The sequence below is a fragment of the Lygodium microphyllum genome, chromosome 1, assembly GCF_053477565.2.
Source record: "Lygodium microphyllum isolate KBCC chromosome 1, Lygodium_microphyllum_v1.1.10, whole genome shotgun sequence".
Classification (NCBI taxonomy): Eukaryota; Viridiplantae; Streptophyta; class Polypodiopsida; order Schizaeales; family Lygodiaceae; genus Lygodium; species Lygodium microphyllum.
This window is the reverse complement of record NC_141135.1, coordinates 121,671,856-121,697,199: the sequence shown is the minus strand read 5'-3', so window position 1 is coordinate 121,697,199 and position 25,344 is coordinate 121,671,856. Positions and strand designations below refer to the sequence as shown.

General features: G+C 41.0%; 1 protein-coding gene across 1 annotated transcript; it reads right to left on the bottom strand.

Moving 5' to 3' along the window:
• Positions 1–9,753: 9,753 nt before the first annotated feature.
• Positions 9,754–25,113, bottom strand: BIO2 (Radical SAM superfamily protein). The gene is made up of 6 exons (XM_087680991.1): positions 24,639–25,113; positions 23,903–24,082; positions 23,596–23,702; positions 11,472–11,677; positions 10,567–10,706; positions 9,754–10,475 (listed from the first exon to the last, which is right to left on the bottom strand). Exons 1-6 carry the CDS (start codon positions 24,996–24,998, stop codon positions 10,158–10,160), a joined length of 1,311 nt encoding a protein of 436 aa, XP_087537117.1. The 5' UTR covers positions 24,999–25,113; the 3' UTR covers positions 9,754–10,157.
• Between the last annotated feature and the right edge of the window lie 231 nt (positions 25,114–25,344).

Sequence of the window (25,344 nt, the reverse complement as noted above, 5' to 3'; positions counted from 1 at the left end):
AAAGCCACCAAATTTGCAAGGCATTGTTAAATGTCTTATTGATTTCACAAAAATAGTACCACTAGAAATAGTACCCTCTACTTGACTTCAAATATTTCTACCATCTAATTTAAAATAGAGACTAACTAGTGGATTCTCTATTAATATTGTGATTTCTTGGTGCATTATACTCAAGGGCCAATCATTCTCCATCTACAACACTTGGGACTCACAGCCCTCACAAATGATAGTAACATCCACAATTGTACTTTCACTTGTGCCTTGATCAAGGCACAATCATTCACCCTTCAGCATCCTCTATCAACGATACTTAAACACTAGGCATAAAATATATCATGTACAATTGGAAAGAAAGTTTAGTTGATCCATCCTAAAGTGACAAAATAGTCAACCAAGAGAATTAATTTTACTTGAAAGCTATATCCCTTGTTGTGACTCGATACTCTACCATGTCAGGACTATGAGTGACATCCAAGTTTTGCCTAGAATCCTTGTTACATAATCCTCTGATGCGCTTTTATGACATACGTGCTTTTGGTACATCTCCAACCCTCACATTCCTTGAACATATGTGCAAAAATTGCAATTGGTATGAACCAACTTAAGTGTATATTCTTTGAGTATGTGCTTGGCTTCATAGAGTTCAATATATCTGTCGAGATATTTTTGCTACACATATGCAAAATGTCCTTACTACACAATGGCCATTCTATGCTATTGAGATTCAATGTGTATATAGACTCAAGGGTTCCATATTCTCAACCCCCCTTGGGCAATAGGTGACTTGGAGTCGTAGAAAAATACATGGTTCTCTACGAGCTACTTGGTTGTATGCCCCTCAAAGAGTAGTCTACCAATTTGGAGGTGATAACACTTAAAGGAACTTGTGAAACTCTCGATATTTTTTCATTCACTATAATTCAAAGGGTATACTCTTATAAATACAAGACAATTAGTTACATAGATATCACAAATTTTCTCATTCTTAATGTGCTGCAAAGACTTACTATTTACAATGTTTCATTGAATGGTTATAGTGGGCCCAATATATATTTGCTATTGCATGATATATGTTGTACCAATGCCTTTGTTACAAGGTAAGAATCAACCTTCTTCTATTTAAGAGCTAAAATTTTACCCTTCGAGTGCTTTGATATGCAAATGCTTTCACCCAAAAAGCTCCCTTCATACTTGGATGCATATGTACCCAATATAAGTAATGATACGTATATGTGATCCAATTCCCTTGTTCATCTTTCGTGTTACATATTTCTGTCGAGAGAATGCTTGTTCATCTCTCATGAAGTATAACCTAGGCAATAGATGTAAAGAAGTATATGTTAAGCTGCCCTAAACAGTAAGTATTTTAGGTCCAACTAGTAAACACTAATATGTCATACAAATCAACATGGCATTAAGAGATATTTACACTTTTGTAAACAAACACAAGCATTGATATCAAAACGTATATAGGTATGTACATCGACACAAAGTAAGGATTCAATTTCAAGGCATCACTTTAATCATACCATTCACATAAAATAGATGGAAAGAGTAGTATAAGAATACTTAGAGAATGTTGCAAAAAGAAATTGTATTATAATGAATAGGATTCTGATCTGACTCAATACATTGCATAAAAACGTAACTATTAAAAAGTAGTTGATACAAGGATGGCAAGCACATGACATGCAAATTTGAATATGCACATTAGATTGACACTTGAGATATTCTATAACTCAATACATTGTGTATCATATGAATGATATGGGACAAGAGTTTCATGGATGATAGCGAATTGGCATGGAGATCCAAATGGACGTGGAACCAATAAATCAAAGGATTTTTCAACCTCAACTTCTAGCATATCCATATCGTCCACTAACACAAAGGAATCACTCACCATAAATAGTTAATTGAGAGTTTTGTGATTCACCTAAACCTTGCATAATACCTACATATTGTAGAAACATAGCACTTCAATAACATCCAAAATAACTAATTTTTCATGAGTTCTTATGATACAAAAGAGAGAATTTACCAATAAGGTAGAATATCTATACTACTATGTCGATTGCAGTAACAACAATAAATTTGAAACTTACGATCATCAAAACCTATTAACATAGATATGAGAAAACTATGACTACATTATTCAATCGATGAATCAATTTTTTTTTAAATATCTAAATAGTTGCATGAAACACAAAATTGAGCGAATTTACCTACAAGTTAATCTACTGAAGATAAGATTGAATTGTTGCTTATGAAAACCTAGAGCTACAGAATCTTTGCACTACCTTGCGTTAAGTGCTGTAACAAAATTCAATCCAAAATTTAAAACTAGCATTAAACCCCAATGTAAAGCAGAAAAGGGAAAACATAGAGAGGAAGAAAAAGAGTGTGTATGACTGAGGGGAAGAGAGAAAGCAATCAACACATATCCAATCTAGTCCAAATTTATCTATACAAAAAGACAATATCAAGAGTTAGTATTTACATGAAGGTATATTGGGAAAACCATAGAAAAGAGGAAAACATAGAGAGAGAAAAAGAGGAAGGGAGAGAAACAAATGAGCACTTATGCAAACTCACCCAAAATGATCTTTGCAATAAAACAACAATAAGGGTTAGAACCAACATTATGTTGTATTGAAACCCATACAAAGAGAAAGAGATCAGTACTTTCACCTCTTATTCTAAATGAACTCTGCAAGGAAATAGCAACAATTAGAACCAACATGAAGGTCTATTGAAAACACAATAGAAAAGAGAAGCAACAATAAGGGTTAGAATCAACATTATGTTGTGTTGAGACCCATACAAAGAGAAAGAGATCAGTACTTTCACCTCTTATTCCAAATGAACTCTGTAAGGAAACAACAACAATTAGAACCAACATCAAGGTCTATTGAAAACACAACAGAAAAGAGAAGCCACACACACACACAAATGAGCATGTATGCCTCTTGCCCAAAACAACCTTTGCAAGAAAATAACAATAATAGTAAGAAACGATATTGAACCCTACTGAAAAAATAGCAAACAAGAGAAAACGCAAAGAGAGATAGACACCTATGCTTTGCCTAAATTCTACAACTACAAGGAGATAAAAGTAGAGGGGTAAGCAGAACACTCAAAACCCTAATTACTCTCACCATAGAGACTCAATGGAGATATTTACTAGAATAGAGAAGAGAGGGAAAGTAGTATGCTATTAAACTTTTGAGTTGATTTTGTGAGAGAGAAAAAAAGTAAAATTAAAATTTACCAAAAAGGAGGGAAATTTTACGAGGTGTCAAGAGAAACTCAAATTTTATGTATTATTCATTCACCCCCTTTTTAATCCCCCACTATCCCTTTTTTTAATCAAAAACCCAAGATTTGAAGAGAGAAGATTCACCCTCCATGGATATTAATATCGAGCCTTCTTATTGGACAATCCAAAAGACCCACATCTTAAACTATATTATTTTTAAGAGCCCATTTTTTAGCTCAATTTTTTCCTAATATATGTTAGAAATATTGATATCTGAGTTAGTATTATCAAACAACAATAATGAGAATAATGATATACATACTAATAATGATGATTCTACTAACATTAGTATAGAGGTCTCTGTAGTATATTAGTGATATTGATATCTGGTTAGTATTAGCATCAACAATAATGAGAATAATGACACCTATACTAAGGTATTTGGTGGTGATAATACCCACAGCAATGAAGCAATGAAGGCATAGTATGATTGGCTAAGGTAGTAATAGTAATAGATATAAGTAGTAATGAGTAATCTATTCAACGAATTAAATAGCAACTAGAGTTAAAATATATAATAATAATCAAACAATAGAAGTTACAACATTACTACGCAGACTCTAGTGAAAAATACTTAATAATCAAACAAGGGGTGAGGGCAACTAATTATTACAAGGAAGGGGCTCTAAATATAAGGAGCAGATGAACCAAGGTCTCGCTACCTTGGCCGTCCGCCGGCTACTGCTATCCCTGTTAATGGAACCAAAGAGTGTCAATGCCTTGGCCATTACTATTTCGATAAATAATCGGGGTTAGTGAGATGGGAAAGAGGAGAGACTCAAGAGGCCTGACTCTACACTGCGAGGTTGTCCAAAAATCCACCATCCTCCTCTCTATCTCAGTCTATAGCCTACCTTTACCTTACCCAAAATGTTGCCATCATGCCATGAGGGAGGAAAGGAGACCTACATGTTGCCTATTGATCTCAACCCATAGACCGCCTCTATCCTAGCCCTTTGGAGAAAGAGAGAAAAGGCTCAAGTCCCCTAGCCAAATCAGCCTAGGCTACCAACAAGGCTATCAATTGCCGAAGGACATATAACTGCAACCACAATTGTTATACCATTCACATCTCATTGACAAGCCTTCCATGTTCCATCTAGCTACACGTGGAACTCTAGTATGAGAAGGATGTTTGATCTATGAGTAGGATATATTCTATTTATACTAGGAATTGAGGGGTCACTCAAGGTGCTCTACAAGGAAAAGAAATCATCTAAACATTTGGGAAATATCTCTCAAATGAATGCATAATCAAAGAGTGACTTTGTTTAAACGAGGCTTCAACAAAACAAAGACAAAGAAAAAGGGCTCTCACAAATAAGAAAAGTGAACTTGAGAGTTGTAAGGTGGAGCTAATAGACTAAAATTCTTATGCTAATAATCGTTACAAGGGCCAAGGGAAGGCACCTTTAAGGAAAGCTCAGAGATAGACCACAACAAAGTTGAGTGTTCTATTTTGGAATAGACTATCCCTCTAAGTTAAGGAGGTCCTTAAATCATAAGATGAGTACCTCCTATGATCCATGAGTAGTCCTTGAAATTTATTTTGTTCTAGAAAAATTATCTTGCTCAATCACATACATTAAATTATGAATGTGTTGTTATTGTGAGTCAATAGAAACAAGCAACACGAACCTCTACATCCATGTTTCCATACAATGAATCATCAAATCATGAAAATTAAAAGCTCACAAACCACCTAAGAACAAAAGATCCTAATAAGAGACTATGAAACGTTTCTTACGAAACCTTATTCTTCTTTCAGCACATAGCATGTACAATGGGATGTGTGACTTTTTGACATATTTACAACTTGTACAATGCAAGGGTATCTTGAACATGAGGTTCTTAAAGGCCAAACTCCTCCTCATGAGTGATCAACACACCATATACCACATTCAATGGTTCTTACAAACATCTTCAAGGTAGGGAAGCAATTCTAAGATGAGATTCCACTCTGCAAAAAAGGTCATGAAACCACCTATGTACATCGATACCCATACATGATTATGTCCAAAACCATAGGTGCACGAACCAGGATTAAGTAAAGGGCCATGAGTTCAAAGATGGCTCACAAGGGTAGTTGAAAGGAGCTTAAACCTCTTCAAAACAATCAAAAGGAGAACAAGACCCCATTAGAATTTCAAAGTAGATGCCTCGTACATGTAGTTTTTGAATCAATGGTTCTAATCATACCATATAAAAGATAAGCTTGTTTTTACAAAGGAAAAAGTTGCCCACATGATTAGATTTTGGAGGCATCCCTCATTGAGGACGTATTCTTTCACAAACTCATGAAGTTGCAACGTGGACTTATGGAAGAAGAGATAGGTGCATTTTGGCAAACCTATTGACCACCATATCCTCTAGCAATTGTGTACAATAATTAGGCAACAACACAACTCGAAGATGAAGCCACATCGTTGTCACATTGCTACATTTATATCAAAGAATAATGGTGGGATCCCATCTTTATAGGATGTGACCGGCCATTGTAGTAGCTTGATCAAAAGTGTGAGGTAGTTATAGGTTGTGATAAATGAGGTTTCTAGGCAGCTGTGCTGAAATCACACACAAAGGTAACTAAAGGAAAGCACTAGGTCTAAGGCTTGGAACAAATAGGTTTTATCTAGATGAGTGTCTCTTATGTTGTGGCTCTATGGGGGGCAATAGGGTGGATCTACCCTCTCATCTTCATATATGAGTAACAATAAGCCTCTCATGCTCTTTTATTGGTTTCAAGGATGGGGTAGCATCACTCTAGGTGGCTTTGCAATAGTTCCTATGTTTTTTACTTGACAAATATTTTTCTACTTCCATGCATGGCAAGACCTATGATAGGCTAGGAGATCTAGTTGATTAAGCCATCTATGTGTAATGTTCTCAATTGTCCAAATGAGCAATTGTGCTATTTGCAAAGGCAGTCATCTTTGGAATCTACTTTCCTCATTCATATTGAGGTTAAACATTACTAGGATATCTAATTGGTGCCTTTCTTAGTACCTTTGCATAGCCATTTTTGGATTTTCTTCTTCTTCTTGAAGTAGGGTTTTAGAGGGAAGAGAGTGATCAATTACCTTTTGGGGTTATGCCCTCAAGGTCTACAACATAGTCTTGTATGATTCCCTTTGATTTTGATATTCTCCCTCTGCCAGTTGCTTTTATAGTTCATCTACATCATAATCTAAGGGTTCAAGTGGGCCTGTTGGGGGTGTCATAACCACATGTGGCTCTAGAGCTATAGGAGACCCTAGATAAGGTCTTTCTAGTTACCCTACTTTCAGTTCTTAGTCTTCACATCCTTTTCCTCAAGCAATGGACCAAATCCTCCTTGCACCACCCTTCTCTCTTGGTGCCAAATGGAACATTGACTTGTCTCCTTTTCATATTTTGTAAATCACTTTGGGATACCTTGTGGCTTTATTTAATTGGTAAGTTTAGATTCATTGTTTGCTAAGATGTTCCTGAGATGCTTCTATCTATGATGGATTGAGAGTTTGGTTTTAGCCTTTTAAGACTTTGTAAGTGATAGAATTTTGCCCATGCATCTCCCAATCGTATCTCATTCATTTGTTATTGAGTACTTCTACATGCTCAAGCCATTCCATATCTAATTTGATTTCTATTATACTCGCATCTATGAGCAATCCTTGTGTTTAGGAGGGCTTGGAATCCATTGAGATTTGCTCAATCTTTTGGTCATTGGTGTCTTAGTCAATGGAGTTGGTATCAAATTCCTCTTTGCTTTCATTCTCTGTCAAGCTAGCCATAGTGCACCTTCTATAGCCACACAAACTCCGAGCATTGCTTACCTACAACACCAAGATTCCTCCAATAAAGCATAAGCACATCTTGAGATCCCCTAATGTGAGACATACGCGCACATCATATCACACATTCCATCATGCAATTGGGGCCAAACACCATCCCAAGATTTGGAGTTGCTTAAACATGTGGGCTCAATGATACATGCCAAATCTACCAAGCATGGACTCAACCCAAGGTTTGGAGCTGCTTAAACATGTGGCCTCTATGATACTTACCAAATCTACCAAACATGGATTTATTTTTGTAGGAAGTTCAATGCTTGCAAAGCAAGGACTAGAACTGTGAACCTACAAGACATCTTCTTAATGATCCTAAGCACAAAGTTTAAAATTTTAAAAAAACAAGCCTTCGTTAAGGCTCTACTTCTTGTGGTGAGATTGCATACATTAAATTTGTTAGAAGTTTCAAGGTTATGTAATAAGGAAGCATGACAAATTATCCTAAGACTAAATAAGTCAGTAAGCCATCTAGCTCTTATTTTTATTATAGGTTAAATGCTCCCAAAGCATAAGAGAAACATCCATTGTAGCTCTAATGGATTAGAAGCAAGGAGAAGCACACAAACTTCTACGACCATTAATATCTTTGGAACAATCCTAAGCTTGAAAATGAGAATAACTAACTTCAAACATAAAAAAGATCATGTGAAACTTTATTAAGGCCCTACTCCTTTATGGAGAGATTCTTATTGATTGTGACTATGAAGTATATCAAACATGCACATATTTTTATGATCCCAAGCCAAATAAGCCATTAATATCCAAAAAAACAAACAAACAAGGTCGAAGTCGACTAAGGCCTTCTACTAAGAGATTAAACTTTGCTTGTATTTGAAAAAAAAAAATATTGTAAAATGTGTAAAAGTCATATATAGTTACATATATATATTTAGAACGCTTTCTCTCCTCCCCTTTCTCATCATAGGAGAGCAGTAAGCAACAAGAGGAAAAAAGAATGAAACAATGCACAAATCATAAATGAGGACAAGAATCCACTATGGTGATCAAGAAACATAACAATTGCACACTCCACATGCTCTCTCTCCTTGCGCAAAATGTTGGAGGATTTCCACATGTACTACAACGTTGATTCCATGGCTAAGAGTGATGCCAATTCTCTCCTTTACTATATTCAATACCTTAACTCTATTGATCTTGGTGATAGTCCCCTGCGTACCAACCCCCCGCCCCCAATTGTATGATTATCAAGTTAAATACCCCTGCTATACTCTTGAAACAACAATGTCATTAGCTTCTATGAGGGAGTGATTGCATACCTAGCTAGACATAGCTGGCATGCACTCCCTCACCTAGGTATGTGGTGCCTCCCTAGCATAAGCTCATGATGTTGAATACTAAAGGGAAAAACGTAGCTAAACAACCTGTTATTCTCACATGGGAAGATGTCCAAAAAGTCTTGTGGTTATTATGATTCACTTATTAAGGACAAAAGTGAAGGAGCAAATCGATTGTGGAAAGGAAAAAGGTACAAGGGCAGTGATTGTGGCAAAGGCAAAGCATTCAAGGGGGTCATTGTGTAAACCTTTTTGCAGGGAGTGGTAACTATTCAGGGGTTGCCTTTTGGGGTTAGGATTGACCTTTTCCCCTTTTGTTGTACTTTTTAATCACATTGCTGGTAGGCTATTTTGCATCAGTATTGCTTATGAAGGTTAAATGGTGCCTTGCTAGGGTTTGCGCCCATAACTCCTCCAAGGAAAGATGCATTCGCTTAGGAGCAATGGTTTAGATCTCAATTCTGGAGCTCAAGGGCCAGCAATTACACGCTCATGGACAAAAATATCCCATCTCTCCAAACTACGAATCTGTATAATGCTATGTCTCTAGCGTGATCGTATACTCAGATTGACAGGTTTGGGGGTTCCAAAGTGTTACCTTGGGAAAATAAATTTTGTAAGGAAATTATGATGGCAAGTGTACTTGTATGGATGGGTGTTGCATTGCTAATCTAAGCAACTTATATTCTTAAAGCTAGGCTGTCAAATTTTCTGAGATTTTAACAGGTTTCTTTGTCCGCTTGAGAAGAAACGCTCATTTTACTGTTTGCTTCCAAGATCTTCAACAATCTAGTGAAGTTTCTGAGGTTTTAGAGGGAATCTATGAGAAATTGAAACATTGCATTGACTAGATGCAGATGAAGCTACATGCAATTCAAGGTGGATGGTGATTCCAAAACATTTGCTTTATGAGCAGTGCCTCAAAAGAACCTCTAATCATTTCCTCTAATGTACAGACTCTTCTTTTACCTTGAATCATGTAGCTATTACCACATCTGATGTAATTACATATATGAGGTAAAAGAAGAAGATTTTACCACCAGTTAAACCTTGCCAGAAAGCCCTCTATTAATGTATTAGAGGAAACGATTCCAGTTTTTATGGGAGCTGGGATTAGACAAAGCCTTACCAGATATATTTTTCGTTCCCTATAGCCATTGTTTTGATGCCCCATGTCCAGTTGGTTACTCTAGTTAAGGGTACAGTTTCTTCTTTTAGCTATTAACAGTGGTAAAATCTTGAAGGGTCACCTACGACTATTGTCCATTTTTCAACTTTTCAATTGTACCTGTATGTCACTTTTCCAATGTATGTTAAAAATGGGTAAAGCCTAGAATCATGTATTCCTGGAAAGTGAAAAACACAGTGAATGTTTATGAATGAATCTTTCTTCCCCTCTCACAAAAAAGAGGCATGTTCTAATGAGTTGATGCCTCTATACTACGTAAAACTGGACTACACAATGGGAATCTCCTGTGCTAACACTCAGAATCCTGAGTACTGGCTCCTTGTAAAATCAGAGGGAGTTATAGCTTCCTCCATGTTTACAACTCACAGGTATCTTTAGTCGGCGTACCCTAACTGGAGTATCACTTAATGTGTTAATGAAGAAAATGACACTGAAAATAAGCAGGCCCGTGCATTGTTAGTCTTTCCACGCAGCACATTGCTCGTCGCCTGGCTGCAACATTAATGGTCAAAACAAAACAGACCTTATGCTGCTGCAACTGACAACCCTGCTTCCTGATCACTTTCTGTTGCCTTGGCAGAGGACCTTTTTCCTTGATCAAAGTTGGGAGCTTTTGGGACGAGGCCAAGGATCTTAAACATCTCTTGATCAGCATCAAAATCATTGTTGGGAGTGGTTAAAAGCTTCTCCCCTGTGAAAATGGAGTTGGCACCAGCCATAAAACACAATGCCTGTTCAGGCACAGAAAATCTCACTCTGCCGGCAGAAAGCCGCACCATGGCCTTGGGCATCACTATGCGGGCTGTTGCAATCATTCTAATCATCTCCCAAATCTCCACTGGCTATCAAAAGACAGAGATCACAGTTGTTCACCACCTAAAGAATTCCGGAAATAAACAAACACAAGAATTCAACTTTTGAGATGCAACCGACCTTTTGGTTCTCAAGTGGAGTTCCTTTAACTGCAATCAGAGCATTTATAGGAACACTCTCTGGATGTTCCGGCAGAGTTGCCAGAGTGTGTACTAAGCCAACCCTATCCTCTGCTGCTTCACCGAGCCCAATAATACCACCTGCCCATAAACATGCAGGTTAATTACAGCAGCTTGGCACCACTACATGATATTGAAGCTTTTTATGGAAAAGGAAAGATGGAAAGTGAATTATAACCTTACAGATTCTTTGAATAGTGAATGTCCTATGTACAAGAACAAAATATTTAGGACTAGAAAATGTTAAGCTTTTTGAAACTCTCAACCTGGCAAAAAGAGGACTACCTTTCTAGTGAAAGATTTTATTTCACATGTCAGGCTGGATGACCTTTTTTAACAAAATTATCCAGTATTACAGAAAAAAAACTTGTAAGCTTTTGCATGCATGGAGTTGTCCTTTTCTGGGCTTACAAAAAGCAGAGGCTTTGAAATAAACAATATCCCATAGAATTTGCATATCGGCATCATGCAAAAGATACTCAAACCAACTAAACCTCAGCATTCTCTCTTGGCATTATAAATGTCTACCTGGTAGCACTTTCATGGATTACGTATGTTTCAACTTTAGCTACCTGAGTCACATTCCTGTTGACCTTACACAAGACACCGCTTAAAGAACAATAAGGGTACCTGAGCCGAGGCTTTGAAATAAACAATACCCCATAGAATTTGCATACGGCATCATGCAAAAGATAATCAAACCAACTAAACCTCAGCATTCTCCCTTGGCATTATAAATGTCTAGCTGGTAGCACTTTCATGGATTACACATGTTTCAACTTTAGCTACCTGAGTCACACTCCTCTTGACCTTACGCAAGACAGTACTCCAGAACATTAAGGATACCTGAGCAGACACTGATTCCTGCTTCCCTTACAAATTTGATAGTCTGGAGTCGCTCATCATAGCTTCTAGTTGTGATTATGTTAGGATAATATTCTCGTGAAGTGTCCAGATTGTGGTTGTATGCTGTCAGACCAGCTTCCTTCAAAGCCTCCGCCTGCTGTTTCTCTAACATCCCCAATGTGCAGCACACCTCCATTCCCATTCCACTGGAACAAGTAGAAAATGACTCTCAGCAATAGAGTGTCCCATACTTAAAGCAGCAAACACTTATTCAAATAGTTAAGGCAGAGCTATTGTTACTAAACACTGAAAACTACTGTTACTTTGCCATTAAACACACACAGAGACAGAGAAACGCATTCTTTCTGGGAAACAAATGTTGTGATTTAACATATGAGAGTGTTGCCAAGTCTAAGGCTATCACCAAAAATGTGTAAGTAACATTGCGCAAGCAGGGTAACTGCTGCTTCGAATAGCATAAACTGAATAGATATTGCACTCATTACCAACACCCCCATCATATGGAGGAGAGTCGTTCCAAAATAGTCACTCCTAAACCTTCCAAATCTGCATTCCTTTGTATTCAGCATACTTCCCTTCCTACAGCAGATCTTCTTGTTCTACTGTCTCTTTCTCTCTCTCTCTTCTCTATGTTCACTCTCGCAGTCTTGGTCCCATGCTTCCGCATTGCTGCACTCTGGCATGGTATCACAGCGGTGAAGAGGGACTGACTGAGTGAAGAACCAACCTGAAGAGGAGATTTCAGTGCAACACAAGGTTGTGTTTCCAACATTCGAGGGCTACGCTTTGGAACAAGGCTGAAGCGAGCGTGGGCACACGGGAAAGGAGTCCAGTTGGTGAATTTCCTACTGTTTGTTGCTGTTTGAAGAAGAGGAAGGCTGTGTTTTCAGTTTTTAATTGCAGATTTCACCTTTTCATCGCCTCCGGCATCTGAAGAAGGTTCAGAAAGCAGAGAAAAGAGCCCTAGCAGGCTATGTCTTCACACTCAGAGGGGGCTGCTTTTGCATTTGTGCAAGCATTGCAGGTGATGATATTGGCCATCCCGGAGTCTTACGATTTGGTGGAGCTTGTGACAGAGATCGAACGGCCCTTGGTGAGAGATGAGTCCAAACTCTTTTCAAATGCTCGTGCAGAGTTGTCCAAGGCCCAATCTCACTGGGGCAAACTGGATGCCAAAATTTGTTATTTTCTTTTTCTGCCTTGTACTATAGTTGTGATAGCTCACATCGAGCACTTGACGATGGCTCGAAAGATATAGCTAGAGCTCGACCAAATGTACAACCGAACGACCCTGATGAAGAGGGTTTCTTTGGAGGTGCAGATGCGGACCTTGTCCGTGAACAAGTCTTCTTCACTGCAGGGGCACATCAACAAGCTGAGACAGCTTCAGATACAGATTCAGAATGCGGGGAAGCCGATTTCCTCCAAAGACATGGCGATCACTTTACTGTCCCAGTCGCCGCCACGATTTGGTGCCTTCTACTACGCTCTTATTGCTTTAGCGCAGGAGTCAATTGGGAAGAGTTAGTTCCTATGGTCTTGGACCAAGAGGAATAGTTGACGAGACAGAATGCTTCCAAATCAGAGGCATTAACAAGTCAAGCCTCTCAGAAGAAGGGGAAGGACCAAAAGAAGAAGAAGGACAACAAACCAAAGAAGGACAAGGAAAAGGAAACGACATGTCATATTTGTGGTACGACCGGTGATTAGAAGAAGGATTGCCCCAACAAGGACAAGAGGGACACCAAGAAGGACACGAAGGATTCTGGAGCGGTGGCTGCACCCTCATCAGCTGCTTTTCTACACTCAACAGTCATTGAGGATCCTACACCGAAGACTTTAAATGCTGCAATGACAACTCCCCAAGCTCGAGAGTGGATCGTGGACAATGGTGCCTCACGGCACATGACTCCTTCTACTGTTGGTGTTACCCATTTGCGGCCTTCGCATGGGCAAATTCTCATCGATGATAGCTCTTTAGTTCCATTGTTGCGCGGGGTGAGATGCATCTAATTCCAGATGGACGTGTTGGTACCCACACTTCCGAGGTGTTGCATGTGCTAGGTTTAGGGTATCATTTACTTTCAGTACATAAGATTTATTCTCTGGGTCTTTTGGTGCAGTTTGACAGCGATGCTATTCGAGTCCTTAATCGTGGATCGAGGAAGGTTCTCTCTTCAAGGTATGAGAAGAACGGCATTTACAAATTGAAGTCTTCTACAACTCTTACTTCTCTTCTTCTTACCTCTCAGACACACTTCGAGCTATGGCATGCTTGGTTTGGCCACCTGAACCATGATTATCTTCGGAGGGTGTCACGAGGACACCTTGTTCGAGGGTTACCGGACATAGTGGTGAGCCTATAACCTTGTGTCTCCTGCATTCGATGGAAAGCAGCATAGGATGCAATTCCCAACAAAGCTTCGTGAGGTCTACTTCACCAATGGAGCTTGTCTCTACAAATCTTTGCGGCCCTATGAGAAACGAGTCCTTAAAGGGGAGCTGGTACTTCATGTTGATTGTAGATGACTACAGCAAGATGACTTGGGCCTACTTCTTGGCGCTAAAGTCGGAGGATTTCTCCAACTTCAAGGATTGGCTTCTCTTTGAGAAGAACCGATCGGGTCGGCGATTGAAGATCTTGCGATCAGACAAGGGTAGTGAATTTGTTTCTAATGAGTTTGCTCGTTTTTGTGCAAATAGGGGCATTCACCAGGAGTTTGCTAATACCAATACTCCTCAAGAGAATGGCATTTTGGAGTGGAAGAACCGAAGTGTGATTGAGATGGCGCGCACCATGATGGAGCTCCAACAGACACCTCAGTTTTTGTGGGCCGAGGCCGTGGCTACGGCAGTCCACATTCTCAATCGATCCCCCACTTCAGCCATTGACAAGATGACACCTTTTGATGCTTCCTTTGGAACTAAGCCTGATGTTTCTTATTTCAAGGTTTTTGGGTGTGACGCATATGTGCACATCCACAAGACTCAACGAGACAAATTCGAAGCAACTTCCCGAAGACAAGTGTTCATTGCCTACAGCTCCAAGTCCCAAGGATATCGCATGTATGATCTCGTAAAGCAGAAAGTCTACACGAGCCAAGATATGTGGTTCGTGGAAGATCCGGCCGTAGCAAGGGTTAAGGAGCACCCCATACTCGGAGATATAGGGGAGAGTTGGGCTCTCGAGACAATTCTTTTGGAGCCAGAGCCTCTTGATGAAGATTGTGCTTCAAATACAGAGTCTTCTCTTCCACCGACCACCCCAGTGGAGCTTCCGCCAATGGATGTACCGAAGTCTTCAACAGATGGAGAACGACGAGGAGAGATCCGCTCCGAGATTCAGGGATCGAGGGGATCCTTGAAGAATGGGAACCGCAAGATGAACCGCGGAGGTCACGGAGGCACCATGCACATTCTACGGAGCTTGTTTGCTCTAACTATTGTTTGATGACCCGTGTTATGCAAGATCGAGAGCCCACCTCCGTGAAGGAGGCTTTGCAATCTAACCATTGGTGGAAAGATATGGAAACCGAGTTGGAGGCTATTGAGAGAAATGGCACTTGGTACCTCGTGCCTCGTCCCTCTCATAAGAAGGTGATTGGCGTCAAGTGGGTCTTCAAGACAAAGTACCTTAACGATGGGTCTTTGGACAAGCACAAGGCCTGCCTTATTGCTAAAGGTTTTGCTTAGCGCCCAGGCATTGACTTCCATGATACTTTTTCCCCCACTGCTCGTATGGCGACTATTCGAGCTGTCCTTGCCTTGGCTGGCCATAGGAGATGGCCTGTCTATCAATTGGATGTGAAGTTGGCCTTTCTCAATGGTGACTTGAAGGAGGAGATCTATGTGGAGCAACCTCCTAGCTTTGGATCCTCGAATGGGAAAGTATACAAGTTGAAGAAGGCCTTGTATGGCCTAAAGCAAGCTCTACATGCATGGAATGAGAAGATTAACTCGTTCCTTTAGTCACAATTGGGATATCGGTGCTCCAAGGCCGATCCGTAGCTTTATGTCCACGCTTCTGAGGCTGGTCATGTGTTGTTTGTGTTGTATGTTGATGATTTGATTCTTACAAGTGACCATGCCCAGAAGGTCAAAGTGACCAAGACAGCTTTACATGAGAAGTTCGAGATGACAGACTTGGGGCTTCTTCATTTCTTCTTGAGAACGAGATTTATCAGTCTTAGAGGGGGATTTTCATCTCTCAACAGAGACACATTCAGGAGCTTTTGGTGACTTTTGAGATGGAGAATTGTCAGACCATTTCTACTCCTATGGATCCAAATTGGAAAGCTACTTCACACTCAGATTCTCCCTTGACGGATACTTCCCACTACCGTCAGCTGATTGGATCATTGATTTGGCTCCTCGACACTCGTGTTGATCTTTGTTTTGCTATAGGTCTCTTGGTGGGGTTCATGGGTGAACTTGAACAGGTGCATTGGCAGGCTGCCCAAAGGATTCTTCGGTATTCGAGGGGGACTTCTGACTTAGGGATTTCTTATTCAGCACGTACAGGTGTTTCAGATCTTGTTCTTGCTGGTTGGAGCGACTCGGATTGGGCTGGCAATGTGGACCACGAGCGGTCTACTACAGGTTATTGTTTTACCTTGGGTGTAGGTGTTATATCATGGAGTAGCAAGAAGCAGCCCACGATAGCCCTTTCTTCTACTGAGGCGAAGAATCGGGCCGCATCTTCCACCACATGTGAGGTTGTGTGGCTTCGGAGATTGTTGGAGGAGCTTGGCTACCCCTAGTCTCATCCTACTCTTCTGCGGTGCGACAACGAGAGTTACATTGCCTTGGTACGGAATCTTGTATTCCATGCCCGGACGAAGCACATAGAGATCCAATGTCACTTCATTAGGGAGAAGCTTCTGGATGTGACCATTGATGTGGAGTACCGCAAGATAGAGGATAATCTTGCAGATTTTTCTACGAAGGCGCTTCCCCGGGCTCTTCTTCGGAGACATGCCAGATCCCTCAGCCTTATGCCTCGTCCAGGATCAAAGAGGGGGTGTTAGAGATCATCCCCTTGACACATGCATTTTCCTGTTTCAAGCAGTGTGTGGAGCAGTTCAGGGTCAGTTTGAGTGCCACGTCAGCAACAGCACGGTGCCACATCATCGTTTCTCCCAAGTCAGCAATCACATGTGTGGTGAGAGATGTTGTCGTAGATGCCACATGGCAAAGGACTATGCAATCGGACAATTTTTGGCATTTTTTGTGCAATCGGTTGCATTTAATGCAGCTGACCTGATGCTGGACATTATTCTTTTCTAGGCTATATATAGCCAATCTTTTGGCACACATTCATTCACAGGCACTCTTAGCAGATCATGGAGATCAGATCGTGATCAAGCCTTGCTATCCTCGAGGTGTGCTCGTGTGGTGACATCATCAAGGAGGAGATACGCAAACATACGCACTGCATGTGTGTATAGATCTACATTCCTTTGTATTCAGCATACTTCCTACAGTAGATCTTGTTCTAGTGTCTCTTTCTCTCTCTCCTCTTTGTGTTCACTCTCTCTCTCTGTCTTGGTCCCACGCTTCCGCATCACTGAACTCTGACACATATCCCCCCTTCCATGCTAAAAGATAACAAGGCACTTCTGGGACAACAGTCAACTCTAATTGTAACCTGCTTCCTTCCGTGAATAGGTAGTAAATCCCTGATTACAACTTAATTACAACAACAAACAATAAATACAAATCTGAAAATACAAATTTACCTACTGATCTTGCACACCCGATTGGCCTTGAAATTGACACCCCTTTCGGCATTCTTTAGCTTTATTGAAGAAGAAGTTGATTTACAATGGGATTCTCCCGATCCCCTTTGCAATCCAAACTCCCCTTGCTGTCCAAAGTGACCAGCAAGTCTTCAATATGTTTTGCCCCTTGATTCAGGCACTTAATTGGCCTTCACCCACTTCATAGATGATGGAAGTGTCCCAAATTCAATGGCTGGCTAGTCCTCCACCTAAATTTAGCTGAAATTCACCTTCAGCCTTGAAAAATCCAAGTCTTGGAACTTTCAATTTTTGGCACACTCCCCAAGGCTGCTGCTAAACCCTAATTTCTACTGTAAATTAAGGAATTTCTCAGCCTCCAAGGGTCCAAATGCTAAGATCTTTGAAGCAAGACTGTGAAATGGCTGGGAGATGAGAGAGAAAGCTATAAAGAGAGAAAATTCAGAGTTTTGTCGAGAAGAATGACTGAAAATCAATTAAATGCAGCTGTTGCTCTGCCACAACAGCATTAAATGCTGTCACCTACAACTGAGACATCCAAATCAGCTGTCATCTTGTACTTGGATGCAATCGCCCAGCTGTGGAGGGTCCAAATCTGCAATCGCCTCCTCAAAACTCACTCGTGGCTAGCTGCAATGGCTGAAAATAGGCTGGGCATGGCTGCTCACAGCTCTCCCACATTTGATACAACAAGAATGATCTCATTTTTCCTCTTCTTTAGCCTTTTACCAGCCTGTATGGGCAAGTTTGCCAAGTGGCAACCTTCCCAAATGATTTTTCCAACATTATCCATCATTAAATATTAATTTTCAGTCTTTAATTACTGAAAATTAATCAAATAATTATTTCGGTGCCCAAAAAAATAATAAAACTGGCCAATAATTAAATTGGCTAGGCATCTTCCACTCTGGAGTCTCTCTATGTGCCATCTTTAACCATTAGATCAGCGTTAGGTTAAACACCACATCTCTAGTGTAACCGACTGACACTTATGGCCAAATGAATGACATAGGCCAACAATTGACACCAGATACCACCAAGTACCTGTGCAACATAACTTATAGCAACTTTTGCCTTTGACATCCAGTGATTTTCTAGAGTCCCATACTCGTAAATTTACTCTAAACCCAATGCGCCTTGCATGTGTAACATTTACTTAATCATGTGATCAAAAATTAATCCACATGTTAAGTGAGGTTTCAAAAATGCATGTCCTCATGACACTAATGGTGAGAGTAAATATGCTAAAGATAGACCCCGAATTGTATCAGCCTCGAATGGTCCAAGTGGTCAAAAGTTCATCTGCCCATATGTTATGAAGGAGCAGAAAGAAAAAGGCCTATGTTTTGAATTTGTGATAAGTACACGGCCGACCATGCCTCAAAATGCCCTTACAAGATTGAACCAAGTTCCTCACCTTATGCATCTCTGATCCTGCTAGTCAAGAAGAAAGTGAAGGTGAGTTGTAGGCAAAAGCAAAGAAATGGCAGCAACAAACGTGAAGGATGTGCACGCGTGAAGTGCAAGAGAGAAGTCAACAGTAGAGAGAGGGAGAGAGAGAGAGTAAACACGATTTGTGTGTACCAACAATGTGATGGTACATGAAGATAAAGAAATGTATTTGTACTTTAGGGTTTACATGTTTTTTACCCACAAGGGTGCATTCACATGTACAAATAAATAATACAATAAACGAGAAGAGAACAATGAGCCTTTACACCCAACAACCTCCCACATAAAGGTCCGAAGTGAACCTCTAACCAACTCCCACTAGAAGTATGCAATGCTCATGCTAAGCTTTAAAAAGACCTTTAGTGAGCATGTCCACAGGGTTATCCTATAATTTAATCTTGGTCAATATGACCAAACCATCTTCCAAAACCTATCGGATAAAGTGGTGCCGCACATCAATATGTTTGGTGCGCAAATGAAACATGGCATTCTTAGCCAGATATATAGCACCCTCATTATCACATCCCAACACTGGAGTACTCATAAACATGCTGAAATATTCAGCAAGTCTACTCAACCAAATAGCTTCTTTGGAAGCTTCAGATAGCTAAAATATATCCAGCTTCCACTGTACTCAATGATACGATTTTATGCAACTTAGAGAACCAAGAAACTGCTCCTCTAGTACCCGCTAGTGGACTTGCGTGTATCCAAGTCACTTGCCATGTCTACATCACAATATCCCTGCAAACTCAAAGCACCCTGCCCATAGTATATACACTTACTTTGTGTACCCTTAAGACTCTAAAGATACATTTGACAGCCTCCCAATGTGATTTACCAAGATTAGACATATAGCGACTAACAACTCCCACTGCATGAGCAATATCCAAACGAGTAGCAACCATACCATACATAAGAGAGCCACAGGCTGATGCATAAGAAACTTCCTTCATTGCACTAGCTTCCTTCTCATCCTTTGGGCTGTTGGCTTTGCTAAGTTTAATGTATGGAGGTAAAGGAACTCCAAGAGGTTTAGCTTCAGCCATGTTAAACGTGTCGAGTACTTTTTCAATGTATTTACGGCCACCTCTTTGCTTCATCATCAAGCCACCAACCCCGATTCCCCTGTTTCTTGCATACCCATCCCATGGCCCTTGGCCCCTCTTCTTCTTCTTAAGCAAGTTACGATGCCTTCAATAAGTCCTTGCTATCATCTCTTAATTGGGTCAAAGATTTGGCTCACCTATTCCCAACTAGAGCTTTCTAGAGTGATTCATTCTAAGCCTCTCTACTTCCATTGGCCTATAGAGACCTCTTATTGCATCAAACCTTCATCTAGAGAGGGGGTTTTACTCCTTGGCTAGCATTCTTCATTGGCAAACATCATCATCAACGATAGAACTCCTACTACCTTCAAAATTCAAATATGTTCCATCTCCTTTGGCCTTCCGCCACATCCAAGATCTGAGAGGGGATGTTAGCAATGATATGTGTTGTGTGTGTGTTAGCAAATATGTTAATTCATGGCTGAGTTTGTGCATGCCAAAGAGGACTAGGCACATTCTAGATATTTCAGGCATTTTTTGTTTATCATTTTGATGGTATTTATTGCTAGCCGACTAGCATTTAATGCTGGCCAACCTGACATCATTTATGGCATTATTTTTGCCTATTAATTCAGGTTCCTCCTCCACAGTCATTATGCATCATATGCCATTCATCGTCTGACAAGTTTTGGTGGAGGGAGAGGAGCAAGTGCCAGTGCCTTCACAACCGGGACTCACATTGGTTCTATACTATCTCATATCTTGGTATATGAATTCAATTTCCCGAGTATCTCTTTGCTTCTGAGTTCTTTGTGCAGTGTTCTTTTCTTTGCAATGTTTCTCTTTCTCTTTCCTTTGTCTCTTGTGTTCAGCAGTCTATTACAACAGTTTTCTATGCTTGCATCACTGCATCCACTTCTGACATGGTATCAAATTGCAGGTTTATTGTTCCTGCTGCTGTTTTACACTGTTTCAATCTGAGTTTTGACTTTTCGTCTGCTGATTTGACCTGTTTCTAATGTTGTGCCTGATTTGCGGCCTGGACAACCTTCCTCTACTAATTTTTGGCATGTTTTCCTGCTATTTCTCAGCGTTTTGCAATCTGACATCTGCATTTACAGTTGTTTGGGCTGTTTTAGGTCTGGGGACCTGTTATTGACCCTTCCAAATCTGTGTTTTCGGGACAGCAGGCTGAGGTGACCTGTTTTCCTGCCGGCAGTCGACTGTATTTAATGCAGCTACTGTTTGTGTTTTCCTGATCAGCATCTATGTCACATACAACACATGCTCAATGGCCAAGGGCTATGTGTAGCATGAGGCATGCACAACAAGGAGACATTTCTCCTATAGGGTCCATAGTAACATGGGGCAAGGATGAGATCTTGGGGATCGGAAACAACGAAAAGCAGAGGACAGGGATTAGGGGTGGGATGGGGGAGGGGCGAGGGGATGGCATCATGGTTACCTGGAACGGGGAACGGGAACGGGAACGGGACCCCCTGGAACGGGGGGAACGTCCAAGGTCGGGAGACGGGAACGGGGGGAACGGCACATGTCTTAAGTGCCCCAAATATGCCCTACATGACCCAAACTGCCCCAAAGAATGTCCCTCTAATTGCCCCAATACCCGTCAATGCATGAAATTGACCCAAATGTCCCAACATTGACTCGATTACCCCCATAGCTCCAAATTGCCTTGAATTGCCCCAATTATCCCAATTTCCCTTGAAATTAGACAATATAAATGGATGAATACCTTGGAATTGAGGATCGGCTGAAATTTGATTCTGATTTGCAAGAGTTGATAATGCATCAAATTTGAACTTTGCATGGACTCCTAATTAGATTGTGGGTTGTCTTGACACTTTGAATCTTCAACCCGAGAGAGAGAGAGAGAGAGAGAGAGAGATTAGTGTGTGCACATTAAACAATGGAGATGGGTGAATATGTGGTAGAAGGACTATGACCCAAGTTTTTTTTTTAAAAACAAGAAAAAACATCAATTTTCAATAAACAGGCTTGGAACGGCCGTTCCAAACAGGGAACGGCAGGGGGAACGACAGGGAACGTTCCCTGGCCGTTTCACCTCCTTGGAGGGTTTGGAACGCGTTAGGCCGTTCCTACAGGCCGGAACGGCCGTTCCCTGTTTCTATGGATGGCATACATAAATAACATCTTAAATTTCATAGTTGCCAATTGTATGCATGTGAAGTGGTGGATGGAGGTGTGGATAAATATGCATTACCAAAGAACATGCGCATGTGCATGGATGCATACATGTACTTTCCATTGTTGAAAATTGTGCATGTAATGTGAGCTAATTTGGTATATGAGAGTATGTTGAGTTTCTATGTGTGTAGTTGTGACCAAAGGTGGGAAAACAAAGTAACTAACATATTAAACCCATTGGAAGAAGGCTGTAAACTCCACAAACACCCAAAAAAACCCAAAACCCCCCCCCCCCCAAAAAAAAAAAACAAAAAAGGCCCCCTGTCAAACGTTCCCCATCAGTCATCCGTAACAAGGGGACAAGGTAGGAGACAACCAAAAGGGGGAAAAAGCAAGCTATCAAGGATAGGATAGGGGGCATCCCCCATCCTATTTTGGCATCCCCTTCAACAGATCTATCAAGGACAGCCGTTCTTTGTTACTATAGGCTATAGCCCATGTATGATATAAATAGTATCCTCATGGTATTAAGCTCTACTATTGCATTAACGTTGGCCTATGTATCAAAATGGACCATTAACAATGCCTTCTTGTATGGGGTGATTCACGAGCTGATTTATGTGGAGCACCCTGCAAAATCCGTCATTTCAAGACTATGCCAATTGTGGAAGGCTCTCTATGCATTGAAGCAAGTTTCCTACTAGCATATTGACTCATTTATCTTTCCCAAGGATTCATACATAATCAATTGGACCCAAGTCTTTAGCTATATTAAGCCGATTCTCTTCTTTGGTTCATTATTGTGTAGATGGATATCTTAGGATCACATGCTCACATGCCACCAAGCTAGCTGACGTCATGCATCAAGTACACTCCACATTCGAGATGGCTGATTTGGGACAATAGCATTATTTCACAAAATGAGCATGGAATCTTGCTCACGTACAAATGGAGCTAGCAACTCTCAAATTGGAGTATGTAACACATACCTACTTGACATTGTAGGAGATGCCTTTACCATGGCATCTCCTTCGGCTGGCCTTAGTGAACTACTTTGTAACCACCATTTCTCATCTGGAAAGGGGGGTGCTTTTCCCCTTCATTTGTACTTCAGTGCAAGCCCCTCAGCTCATTCAGCTTCTTTTTGCTTGATATGTCATGAGAGGGGGTGTTGAATGAGTTTGTCCATTTTCATTTGTACAAGCATGTGTAGCCCCTCAGCTCACTTGGATTCTTGTTTCTTGACATGTCAATGAGAGGGGGGTGCCTGCAGATTTAGTCTAGCTACATATCTTCTAGCCCCAAGTATCAGCCTTTATTTTGGTAAAGTGTCCCGATTAGGTGGTGATGATGGTGGCAATGCCCATGACAACTGTGCATGTTCTGCCTGTAAATTAAAAGCTGCCCACTTCTGAAATCAGGTCTTGATTATCTCAAGTAACAAACCTTGTGAAGCATAGATACCATAAATTCAACCTCACATCAATTAAAAGCTATCAAATGGCATAATCTTTCTTAGAAAAAGAGAGATGTGGCATGACATCAAAGTGAATAATCTAAGCAAAATTGACTTTAACTCAGTATCATAACCACAACAAATTGCAAGGTCATGTTAATCACTAGCCCCTTTTTAAGTCCACAAGCATACTTTAGATATAACTACAGCACCCGTACCGGATTTCCTTCACATATTCCAAGATTTGATTGAAGTTGCTCTTTCTCCCAACAGTATCTCGCCATGCTGTACCCATGCAAAATCGTGTGCTTCCAGCTTCCTTTGCCTAAATCTCAGAAAAATAAGAATCAGTTCATATGCAGTTTTTCTGAGCATCTGTAAATGCTTTGACACATGAATAATGCATAAGCTATTGCAAAAACTGATCCTGACAAGTATAACCATTTACAATTGACAATTAAAGAAAAGTTATGATTCAAAATGGATCTCTTAATTTAACGTGGAAAATACTAGTAAAATCCATACCTTTTTAGCAGCCTCAAGGACGACTTCAGGGGAGAGTAACTTCTGAGCTTTAACATCAGTTTTATAACGAGATGACTGTGGACAATAAGCACAGTCTTCAGTGCAGCCACCAGTCTTGATAGAGAGAAGGGTGCACTGTTGCACTTCTCTAAATTTATGCATATGTCTATGTACTTGAGCCTGAGTCACAAGAGTAAAAAAGAAGGAATTTTCAATAACAGGTATATGAGTTTGATTGGCAGTTATTGCCATAGCTAATGTATTTAAAGTTTCAGTGTACCAACATATTGGATCGCATGAAAATTATCAACGAGAGCTTTAATTACAAGATAATAGAGTTTGCAACAGGCGTGTGCGTGCACACGTATATATTAGAAAGAATTTCTAGAAGTAAGAATTATGCATGCAAACACATAAGCACATCAATGAATGCCAACCCAACAGCACGTCAACAACCAGAAGTTTCGGCCAATTTAAGCCATCAGGGTATCAAGAAGACTCATGGCCAGAGCTGCAAACCAGCAATTCCCATCAGAATGCACGCATCACTATCTGCATAATGAGCCGGTATATGTTGAATTGTGGGCGTGCTGTATATGTACTAACACATGCAGCTGCTGGAATGTCAAGATAAGCTCTCAGATCTACGTTGCTGTGCATCGGTCATGCATGCAAGAAATAAAGACTCGATAAGCTCTCAGAGCGGAGGAGAAGGAATGTGGCTAAAGGCGCTTACCCCATGGAACAGGAGGTCGAGCAACGGCGAATCGTAAATGGCCTGGATTTCTTCACGCTGCCAGTCGTGTCGGGGCCCCTGCTGAATGGCCTTATCCGCTGCGATGGTGGCAGGGGAGGGCCCATGGTCCAGGAGCGAAGCAAGAGAAGCCGCAGGGGGCGACTGCACCGACGACGAAGAAGCGGCGAAAGGGATGGAGCTGGAGGAAGCACAGCAGCAGGATGACGAGGAGGAGGAAGGGCAATTTATGGCAGAAGAGCAGCAGCTGAAAGAGGAGCGCGATTGGGGGAGGACGGGAACGAAAGAGCGGGCAAACGATGATGGAGGGGGACGCATGCGCAGGGCACGCCTCAGAGCCATATCGACGACAATGGAAGCGCCCGCTACCACACCTGCTTGCAGAGCTCTGGAGACACACAGGCAGAGGGAGGGAGGGAGAGGCGGAGGGAGAGGCGGGCAGAGAGAGAGAGAGAGAGAGAGAGAGTAGGGGTACACCTCTATATGGTCCGACGTGGAAAGTTCAAAGACCAGTCAAAACCGTCCACGTGGACCCACCGGGACATTTAGATACTCCCAAAGCCCGACTATTGTTTGCAACAAACGTGTGAGAGACTTTCGGACGTCACAAGAAATGTATGACATTCATTTCTTTCCCATTTGCTAACAGTTAGGGTACGCTTTATTAGTAGACTTTAGATGTGAATTT